The 11,318-nt window shown below is 35.9% G+C and overlaps 1 protein-coding gene, 1 long non-coding RNA gene and 1 pseudogene across 2 annotated transcripts; 1 reads left to right on the plus strand and 2 right to left on the minus strand.

Moving 5' to 3' along the window:
* Nucleotides 1-428: 428 nt before the first annotated feature.
* Nucleotides 429-2,113, plus strand: LOC104898549 (pentatricopeptide repeat-containing protein At5g03800-like; annotated as a pseudogene).
* Nucleotides 2,114-6,074: 3,961 nt separating this feature from the next.
* Nucleotides 6,075-6,898, minus strand: LOC104898551 (auxin-binding protein ABP19a-like). The gene has a single exon (XM_048648193.1). The coding sequence runs from the start codon at nucleotides 6,788-6,790 to the stop codon at nucleotides 6,164-6,166; it is 627 nt and encodes a 208-aa protein (XP_048504150.1). The 5' UTR covers nucleotides 6,791-6,898; the 3' UTR covers nucleotides 6,075-6,163.
* A 3,271-nt stretch (nucleotides 6,899-10,169) lies between these two features.
* LOC130592144 (uncharacterized) lies at nucleotides 10,170-11,318 on the minus strand. The gene is made up of 2 exons (XR_008970355.1): nucleotides 10,955-11,318; nucleotides 10,170-10,516 (listed from the first exon to the last, which is right to left on the minus strand). It is a non-coding gene; the product is annotated as an uncharacterized LOC130592144 (long non-coding RNA).

Below are 11,318 nucleotides of genomic sequence, written 5' to 3' on the forward strand. Positions count from 1 at the left end.
CTTTCCAACGATAGGTCATATGCCCAATTCCGATGAGAAACGAGAAAGTTATGTCAGTTTTACGAAGAACTGACGAAACTGTTTTCGCTTCGCCCGGTCGGGCGGATCTCGCCCGGTCAGGCACGCAAGCTGTTCTGGAAGAGCTGGGGACCGCCCGGTCGGGCGGATTTCCCCCGGGCGCCCGGGCGGGTCGGCGGATAACGCGGAAACGCGTTTTTGAGCGCTAAGTATAAATAGGTTATTTGTACCTAGGTTTTAAACGTCGAATTAGCCTAAATTCTCTCTGTAATCTGGTTTTCCTCACATAATAAAATATTCTCTCTCTCTGCCGTGGATGTAGCCAAATTGGTGAACCACGTAAATCTGTTGTCTGTTTTTATCGCTTTTTGCATTCATAATTTATTTCTCTCTCACGTCCGTTATAACAGCTTTATATTTTTTTTGTAGAATGGTTAATCATGGTGTTGAATTAACAGAACACACACTAACAAGTGTTATTAGCGCATGTAGCTTGTTGGCAGAAAAGGATTTCAGTGAGCAAATACACGGTTTTGTGGTTAAGTTTGGCTTTCGATCAAATGCCTGTATTGAAGCAGCACTACTAGATATGTGCACAAGGTGTGGAAGAATGACTGATGCTGAAAAGATGTTTCATCAGAGCAAACGTGACCAAAGTCTTTCAGTAAAATGGACATCTCTAATTTCTGGATATGCTCGAAATGCACAGCCAGAGGAAGTAATGAATCTGTTCAAGTGGGGGCAATCTCAAGAAATCCTGGTAGTTGATGAGGTTGTAGCAACTACGATACTTGGAATTTGTGGAGCTCTAGGATTTCAGGAGATGGGAGAGCAAATGCATTGTCATGCCCTAAAATGCGGGCATCTTTATGATGTAGTGCTGGGAAATGCCATCATCAGCATGTACTCAAAATGTGGTTACATGGAAGGTGCTACGAGTTTTTCAATTCCTTACCCATACGTGATGTAGTATCATGGAATTGTTTGATTGCAGGTTACCTTCTTCTGAGGCAGGGTGATGAAGTGCTGGCTGTTTGGTTGAGGATGAAGAGGTCACACATAAGGCCAGACTCAATCACACTTATTCTAATAATTTCTTCTTTCCGGCATACCAGGTCAAACATGCTACATGATTGCCGGAAATTATTTTCCTCAATGACTAGGGAATATGATGTCGAACCTACTTCAGATCATTATGCCGCCTTTGTTAGTGTTCTAGGTGACTGGGGTTTCCTTGAGGAGGCTGAGGATATAATACTTAAGATGCCTTTTGAGCCAAAAACCTCAGTTTGGCAAGCTTTACTTCGTAGTTGTGATATTCATTCAGACTCAGTGATTAGAAAGAGGATAGTGAAACGAATTCTAGCTATACAACCTAAGGATCCTTCGACGTTTATACTTGTATCAAACTTGTTCTCTGCGTCTGGTAGATGGCATTGCTCTGAAAATGTTAGGGAGTAGATGAGGAAGAAAGGGATCAGAAAACATCCAGCACGTAGTTGGATAGTTCGTCAAGACAAGGTTCATTCATTTTATACCAGAGATAAAAATCATTCTCAATCGAAAGACATCTATAGTGGATTGGAAATCCTGATCTTGGAATGCTTAAAAGCTAGATATGTGCCTGATACTAGCTTCGTTCTCCATGAAGTGGAGGAGCACCAGAAAAAGGATTTCCTTTTCTATCATAGTGCGAAACTAGCAGTGACATATGGCCTTTTGACGACCATGCCAGGGAAACCCATTAGAGTTTCGAAGAATGTTCTTTTATGTGGCGATTGCCATAACTTCTGTAAGTATATGTCAAGAGTCACTAAAAGAGAGATAAGTGTTAGAGACACGTCAGGTTTTCACTGTTTCTCTGATGGAAAATGCTCATGTAGAGACCACTGGTAATCTTTATCGGATTTGATTGAATGTGGTCTTGCTGCTGTATCAACGCGGTGGAAGATTGAAAGTCCAAAGCTCTTGTATGTGACTTATTTTAAGGACGCGATGGCTAAATGTAAATACATGCTGAAGGAGCAAATTAAGTACAGTAGGAGAACAAAATTTTGAGGTATATAATAGAAAATCACATAATTTTGGTCAGCAATATTTTCTAGTTGCATAACATTTCCTGCACTTCCTTTCTTATCTGTATATTTGTTCTGGCATTCATCTTACCGTCAGCTGCATCCAATATCTTCACACTTCCATTGAGAATGATGTTTAATATTTCAAGCTCTACTGTTTCTTAATCTTGGTAACGACTGATTATGTTACTGCTAATCAATATACAGTGACTACATTGATTCCTGTTTAGGTTGTGATTTGGACCCTTTTGTCCTACTATTATATTATTTGCATCTGTAACTTATTGGAAGTATAATTAGAGGGTGTTTGCCTGTTTGGTATGAAAAACATAAACGGAATGGAAAGGATTTGGATAAGGAGGGGAAATGGAAATAGTAACCGTTACCTTTAATTGTTGTTTGGTATTCTAGTGGAATGGAAACAATTGAGAGGATTATGATTGCGGAAGGAAACGTGATTTGTTTCTACTAGTTTGATAAGGGTAACAAATGGGGGGATTATGTTTCCCCTTGGAAACGGTATTTGTTACTTAACACTCATACCAAACAATTAGAAATGGAAACATGTATTTGAATCCGTTTCCTACATCAAAATTTTCCATACCAAACACCCTCTTAGTGTATTTACTCAATCTTATTGATCAACCAGCATGAACGTATCCGAGAGAATTATCATCCATTGCTTGCATATTCAACTTATGTTCAGGATGCTGTAACGTAATTGTGAATCTGCAAGTTCCGACTGCTGGGTAGTCCTTGCTTGGTGTTGTATATGATAAAGACGGAGCTACAGTATAATAAGGGGATATCAGGATGTACAACTAAAATTTTTCTCAATCATTCCAAAGAAATGAAGGGAAATCCATGTTAAGGTTCATTTTAATTGTTACCTAATTTTGTAAACCTCCATAAACTGCGATCGTAAATTGGTACATGCAAGTGGTATACTTATGGACTTATTTAACAAATTTAGGTTGCGACTGTCGACTTGTATTCCTGTACCCATTTTCATACTTTATTTTCATACCCATTTTCATACTTCAACACTAGTTTATTGTGCAGAATGTGAGAATGTGAGGAACTTCCTTGTGGCTTGTTTGTGAATGAGCATCTCATTTGTAAATTTAGATTTTCTCCAATTACTATGTCTGAGAACCCATAATTTTTTATATCGGAATTGGGCCATTTCCTGTGCAGATATTAGAAAGGGCAACAAAAAGATTTAAAAAATTCACTTTGGCAATCATTTACAAATCATTCTAACAATTCTTCTGCTTCCCTCATTTCTCTGTGTGCAACTCGACCCCTCAAATTCTATCGTCTCCATTGTTGAACTCTGCTGAAGATGCAAAAGCATGGTGATGGAGCTCTTTTCTATCTTTGATGATTTGTTCTATTTTAGAAACTGTTTGGAGATTGATTTTCTGCTTAATTTGTTAATCTCTCAGCACCGGCCCATTTTTTCCCTCCATTGTTGAACTTACATGGACTCTATATTTCACCTCAAGTATCCTTGTTGGATCCTTGACACTCAGACATGGGTGGGACATATCTTTCGGCCAAAAAATTGAAAATGTTCCACAAAGTAGTCGAGTCGGCCACTTGGACACATGTACTTAAACATCATTAATTGGGTAAAATCTGAAAAACATGCGGATATAGCACTACCTAATGGGTCTACTTAGCAGAACATATATACCTTGCAATTATTGCAACTTAAAAATTGTCCATATTCCAAAAGCTCCTGCTTCTAAAGCATGTCGACATATAAGTTTTGTTTCATTTGTTGAACATAAGAAGCAGACAGTGAGATGTAGTAGTTGCTATGAACTTTGCCTTGAATTATTTATCTGGTGTTAGGATTGGGTTTAGACCCATCTATTTAGATTAATTAGTATGGTACTATATAAATCCTATTATTAACATCTGCTTCCTAATTATTCTGTAATTTGTACTCTCTTATAAACCTAATAAAACCGTTTCTCTTCTACCCGTGGACGTAGCTAACACATTGTTAGTGAACCACGTTAATTTTTGTGTCAATTGTTCATTGTTATTTGTTTCGTTAATTTCATATGTCACAACATGCTAAGACATAAAGTCTAACATCAACATGATTGCATCGACCCTGTCGAGTGTTTTGATACGTGTGTTCTTGCCGCGAGCTTGGTTTATGCTTATTTGTACCGGCTTCTAAGACCTGTTGCATAGTGTTGTAGTGTTATTATTGCTCCCGACCACATCATACCCATCTGGCAGTAGGGGTGGCAATGAGATGAGATAACTCGCGAGTTACTTGAGATCGACTTGGTCAAAACTTGACTCGAGTGAGCTCGAATCAGACTCGAGCTCGACTCAATATGTTGGTGAGTCGAGTTGAGCAACTCGATAACTCGTGAGAAGCTCGAATACCGAATTATTAATAGGAAAATACCTAAATTCAACAATTTTCTACCTTATTGTTGCTTGTAATATGAGACACTTGCATGCTACTCAAAATCTATTCGGTCAAAGCTCGACTCGGTCAATGCTCGACTCTGTCAAAGCTCAGTCAAAATTCGACTCAACTCAAACTCAACTCGAAATGCTAACTAGACGAGTCGAGCTAGCTCAAACTTGAACTTGACTTGCATCATTGTCACCCCTAATCTGACCTCTTATTCCCCTTTGCACTTCAGTTTGTACTGAAAATGTGCACAAATAGCGCGATGTGCATTACAAATCAGCGCATTGCTACCAATTTGGAGCTGGAACTTACGGCGGTGGCCGCATTCTAGGATGTTGGAGATAGGTTATGGCGGCTGCTTATGGAAGTTTGGTCATTGTTGTCATTATCCTTAATCTCTTTTCTTAATTACAGTGTTGCAAGTTAACTAATAGACGTATTCTTTTCTACATATACATTCTAGAAAAAAAAAGATAAATTCAGAAAAAAAAAAAAATAAGTTGAATAGAACAGACCCTATTCGTGTAACGAAGCAATATAACTAATAATCAATTAATAAATGTTATATTTTAGACTAATCCAAAAATACATATATGATACCATTTGCATTCATATATTAGCTTTAAAATGCAGTTGTATTTCTTAAATAATGCAAAATTTTCAACATTAATGTATTCCAAAACAGATGTAGTGCTCAAAAAGTTTGAACTTATGTTTGGACTTTGTACTCAAAGTGGATGAACCCAAATCCTATTTGACATTCTTTAGACTCAAAAATCTGAGTGCAAATCTAGTTTGAAACTTTTTAGTACACTTTACTCCAAAAGGTTTTGATTGAATTGGACTAAATTCTAAACTTTTTTCAATCCGCTTATATCCCTACTACTAACAAGAAACAACTCCGTATTTGAACAAACTACACATATTATGTCACCCTTGTTGTGTTTAATATGCGATGAGGTGTCAAAGATTTTATCCTCGATGGTGATAGAATGACTATATAATAGAAGTATAGATTGTTTTAGAACAAATGATTTATTTATTGGTGAATGTACTACAAGACATACTTTATACACTCAAAGCGATAAATATGAAAGAACTAAAACAAGAAACACATGTTGTCATCATATATTTATTGAGCAAACGAATAAATTGATTGATTTCGTAATCAATAAAGAATAACTTAAATAAAATTTAGACTCAATAATCTGAGTGCAAATCTAGTTCAAACTTTTTAGTACACTCTAGTCCAAAAGGTTTTGATTGAATTGGACTAAATTCTGAACTTTTTTCAATCCGCTTATATCCCTACGACTAACAAGAAACAAGTTTGTATTTGAACAAACTACAAATATTATGTCACCCTTGTTGTGTTTAATGTGCGATGGGATGACAAAAATATTATCCTCGATGGTGATAGAATGACTATATAATAGAAGTTTAGATTGTTTTAGAGCGAATGATTTTATTTATTGGTGATTGTACTACAAGACATACTTTATACACTCAAAGCGATAAATATGAAAGAACTGAAATAAGAAACACATGTGTCATCATGTATTTATTGAGTAAATGAATAAATTGATTGATTTGCTAATCAATCAAGGATAACTTAAATAAAATTTTAAGCAGTGCCAAATGCCCTCTTCATCCTCATTACCTCCGCATTACTTAGAAGAGTGATTTGTTGAGCTATGTCAGCAGGTAAGTTACCGCCAAATAAGGAGTCCATAGTGAATTGAATTGCTGGGTTTGCACCATTCAAACTAACAAATGCGGTAGCTGGGGTTGTACCAACATTAACTTGGAAATGAAGCATCGCTTGTGGGAAAATCATAACATCTCCAACCTCAAGTCTTCTGTAGTATGCAGTGTTGTTTGTGTCAATGAATCCCGCAATGATTGACCCTCTTGACACGATTATAACTTCTGATGTTCGGTGTGAGTGTACAGGTATAACTCCACCGACACCAAAGTCTAACCTTGCCATAGAAATACCTAGACCATTCAAAGCTGGGAATTGATCAACAAATGCTACAGTTACGTTGTTTCCAGGTACATTTGTGATCGTTCTGTCACCTCGGAAGCCGGTGTAAACAAAGTCATCTGTTGTTAGAGTAGCAGGATCTCTACAAGCATATCCTTCTGGCCCCCTTTGGAGACTACGATCTGCAACACAAAAATCAACTTCTATTGCATGAGAGAGACACACTAAGAGAGAAAAAGTGAAGAAAACTAAAAGGTTATTCATTTTGCAATTAATTGTGCTAGAATTATAAGTGCCCAAGAGGCAAGAGGTAGATTTGCTAAGGGGGGTTTTGTTACTTGCTTCGTATTTTTCTTGGATATGAGATATGGTAGCCAAGATTGGCACCCTATATATAGAGATACTCATCCTTTGTCAACCAAAGGCGACTACTAGACATTTTTTTTTCCGGTGCAAATTAGTTGCTCAAGTAGCTAGAAGTCAATTATCACACAACTCTTCAATTAGTGCAAAATACCGAGCTTAATTAATTGAAAAGAACATATTGCATTTCAGCTATATGGAAAATTGATAGATGGTGGACATGGTTCGAATATAGCACATGATCTGCATAGTGTTATTATCAATGGACTTGGGCATACCATATCTTCTTATGTATTTCTTGTATCTATCTAGAGTTTGTTACTGCTATTATCACGTAATTAGTTTCTTGTACTTTTCTCTTGATAGTATACATAGACTCTTGTATTTGATTCCTCAACAAAGTCATCTAATACAGTTCTCTAATTTTCTTTTGGGTGCAAGGCACAGTGGCGGATACATAATTATACTCCATGCGTTTGATTTTAATCTACACACTTACACTTTTAACACATGTCAATGCAAAATTTTGAAGACATATATTTTTAATTTCGTATTTGAAAAAATGATAAAAAATACATATTAATAAAATACATGTTATGATGAATCTAACAAGATCCCACATGATTATATTTCCATACGCGTATAGATCAAAAATGATGGTCAGAGTGAATTTGTGAATAGTGTAAAATATCAAAGTGTAACAATTAAAATGAAATGAAGAGAGTAGTTTGAACTATAAACCCTATACATGAAGTCATAAAAACTAATATCAACTTGCTATGGTATATGTAGTTTATATTTCTGCAAAAGATAGTATATACATGGCCTCAAATCATTGGAGGCCTTGCCCTGGTTCAAGTAACACTCTTATAGTAGTTTTTTTAATAGAGGAAAGAAAAAATTAGGTAGGATCCTAAGAGAAGGATTGCTCTACAACATCTTTTTGGATGATCAAGAAAATAAAACATTAGGAGAATTAAACCAATAGGTAAGATTAAAAATGGAGTGCCCTTGGTGAGTTATTCAATCAGTACCATAAAATTTTGCTCAAAAAATTTAATATTCCTTGTTTTAGTGAATAAATTTTTCTAAGCTTCTCAAATAGTTCATGGTAGTAATGGTGATGAATTGAGTTTAACGATTTATAAAGCCCATGTGCAAGATACATAACTAACATCTTATTTTTGGGGGTTCTTTTAATGTTAATCTTAAAACAAACTATTAATATATATTTAAAACTATCTAAATCAGGGGTGTTCATGGGTGGTTAACCGTACCCAAATAAAATTTCGGGACGGTAATCGAAAGTATCGGTTCGTCATATTTGCAAACCGTGACCGTTCAAACCGGTAAGTGGTAACCACATAAAAAATTAACTGGTTTTTCGATACGGTTTTTCGGTTAACCATTAACTGTTACTCAGGTTATATCAAATTATTTTACTAATTTTATATATTAGATTTCAAATTTTCTCAACATAAATAATATACCATTCACTAGTACAGAATCGACGATTTGCGTCAGATGCGAGACGCCCATTTGCGTCGGATGCGAGGCGCCCATTTGCATCGGATATGGGTCCGACGGCAAAGATCTCGACGCAGATCAGGATACAAGACTTGCGTCGGACAACGACGTGACGTAGTTGATCAGCTATCTGCATCAGACCCTTCCCAACAAGCGACACCAATTGTCTTTCATTTGTGTTGCACATTGACCAACATGCGATGCAGATGGAGACAACATCCCAACAAGCCAGGCCACACTGATTTGCATCGCACGTTAGTCAACTTTTGAAGCATATTAACGATGTTTTATTTTTAAAAAGTCCACTTGCGTCGGACATGGTCTTCCATGCGACGAAAATGGGTAATTTTTGTTAAAAATAAATAAATTCACGTATGCGAGAATGAATACAAAGTCTCAATCTACACCTTAATCTTAAATACAAGAATGACAAAAACAAAATTAAATCCTGAACTCACTAATCGAAAGCAGAAGAATAACACATTGCAGCGAAATTAAAAACGAAATTGAATCAAATTCACTAAAAATGAAATTCAAACTACATAAACACACAACAATCTCTCCTAATCAACCTCTACAAAATCAACAAAACCAACCAACCATAATCTATACAAAATTAAAAATTTTAAAAACGAAATTAAAAACTTAAATTTTCAGAAAAAAACGAAATTAAAAAAATGAAACTAAAAAAAATCAGATCTAACATACAAGAATGAAATTTCACTAAATATATTTAAAAAAACCTAAATCGCCAAAATCAGATCGAACTTCGTTCTCGTTCTTCTTCAATTTTCATTCTTGAATTTTAGAAAATAGTAGCGAGAAAATCGCCCTTCAATTTGGGGAAAAAATCGATGAAAAATACCATGTTAGCAGCGAGGAATGCGAAGGACTCGTCGGAGGAAAATGTAATCCCCCGTAATTTTATATGGATTTAATGAATATATTTTAGTATTTATATTTAAACATAATTTAGTTTTAAATGATTTAATTATTTAAAGAAGGTTGACTATTTTGAAAGTCAAAAGAAATTATTTTAAGGATTTAAGAAAGTTAAAAATATTTTATTTAGGCATGCTTTGAAAAATGTTTGAAATACTAATTTGATTTGGAAAAGAAGTTTAAATGGGCTTGAGGAACCCAAAATTCTAAGTAGATTAGGAAAAGGATTTATATTGATGTTAGGAGTTTTAATTCATTAATCCTATTCATCATCAAACTCTATTTGAACCCAATCTCCTTTTTCTAACCCAAAAGGAAAAACCTCTTTATAAATACTTTGGACCCAATTATTTCAATTAGTAGATGTTGGACAGAGGTGTAGGATGAGCATCCTACACCAGCTCCAAAATGCAAGGCAAGAAGAATGAAACGCACAGTTCAACATGCAAAAAGTAATTGATTTGTCAGCCAGTGTACATTCCCCTTACATCCAGTGTACATGTTGAATATTCAAAATGTACACTAGTGGAAAAATGAAGAAGGGCTGCGCTGAAAAAGGCCTGTAGGGATGCGCTTTTTGACAGCAGCCCTTTCAATAGCAGCCCTTCACTTTTTAAGTAGGGCTGCGCTAGAAAAGCGCAGCCCTTAAGCTAGAAGGGCTGCGCTAGTTAGGAAAAAGCGCAGCCCTTCTGAGCTAGAAGGGCTGCGCTTTTTCCTAAAAAGCGCAGCCCTTCCTACCAAAAAAAAAATAAAAAAAAAAAATTTTTTTTGACATTTTTTTTTTATCAAACAGCATAACAAGACTAACATATTCCACAATAAACCAAAAACACCATACTTGTCTTCCTGAAATTACATAAATTCATCAAAACAAAGTTCAACTAAAATGAACAAAAATGAAAAAAAATAACGAAAATGAACAAAAATGAAACTAGAACAATCCCGAACGAAAATCAAAACAAAGGTTTCCGGTTGACAATTTTCTGACATCGAAGATTTCATCGATTTGCTTCTCTTTCGATTCAAGAGTTTGAAGACCCTGATTCAATCTGCTTCGCCTTCAATTCCAAAGCCTGAAACTGCTCATTAATGTCCTTCTCTTTTGATTCTTGAACTTGGCAATGCTCATTTATTTTCTGCTCCCTCAAATCTAACGCTCTGAGACGCTGATTTACCTGCTTCTCTTTCACGTCCAAACCTTGGGAATACCATACTTGCTCTGATTTTATTGTCTTTTCCGGAAATTAACGACGCTTTTTCATACTCGTCGGATTTCATCGTTACAAGAACGTCAAGATCTTCGCCTGGTAATTGACATCGAAGAGACTGGATAACCGCATAATTCTGTAATTCGAACAAAAAACAGCTCAATTAATGTTTTCCAAAACCTACAAATCAATACACAAGAACAGCGCAAATAAAAAATGAAAAAAATCAGGGAAACAACTGCAAATAAAACAAATGAAACCCTAATTAAAAATTCAAAACCCTAAATAACGAAAATGAAAGCAATCAAAATTTAAACTCTAAAATTACAAACAAAAATAAGAAAATGAAACGAGAACAAAAATTAAAAAAAATAAAAATAAACCCAACCCTAGATCCGGTTTATTCTTTTGCAGGCTTTGCCGGTTTGCAAATTGACTGGATAACCGCATAAATGCTCGAAACGACCATGGACGAAAATCTTAGATGACCATGGACGAAAAACTCTCTGGTTTTGCTTGCCTTCAAGAGAAGAGGGAGGGTGAGAGAGAAGAGGCAGAGAGATAGAAGAGGCAGAGAGAGAGAGAGGCGTGAGAGATAGAGAGGAGAGAGAGGCGTGAGAGATAGAGAGGAGAGAGAGGCGCTTAATTCTTAAAAAAAAAAGCCCATAGAAGGGCTGCGCGTTTATAAAAAGCGCAGCCCTACTGTTATAGAAGGGTTGCGCTTTTTAAAAAAGCGCAGCCCTTCTGTAACA

The sequence above is a fragment of the Beta vulgaris genome, chromosome 7 (assembly GCF_026745355.1).
Source record: "Beta vulgaris subsp. vulgaris cultivar EL10 chromosome 7, EL10.2, whole genome shotgun sequence".
Classification (NCBI taxonomy): domain Eukaryota; kingdom Viridiplantae; phylum Streptophyta; class Magnoliopsida; order Caryophyllales; family Amaranthaceae; genus Beta; species Beta vulgaris.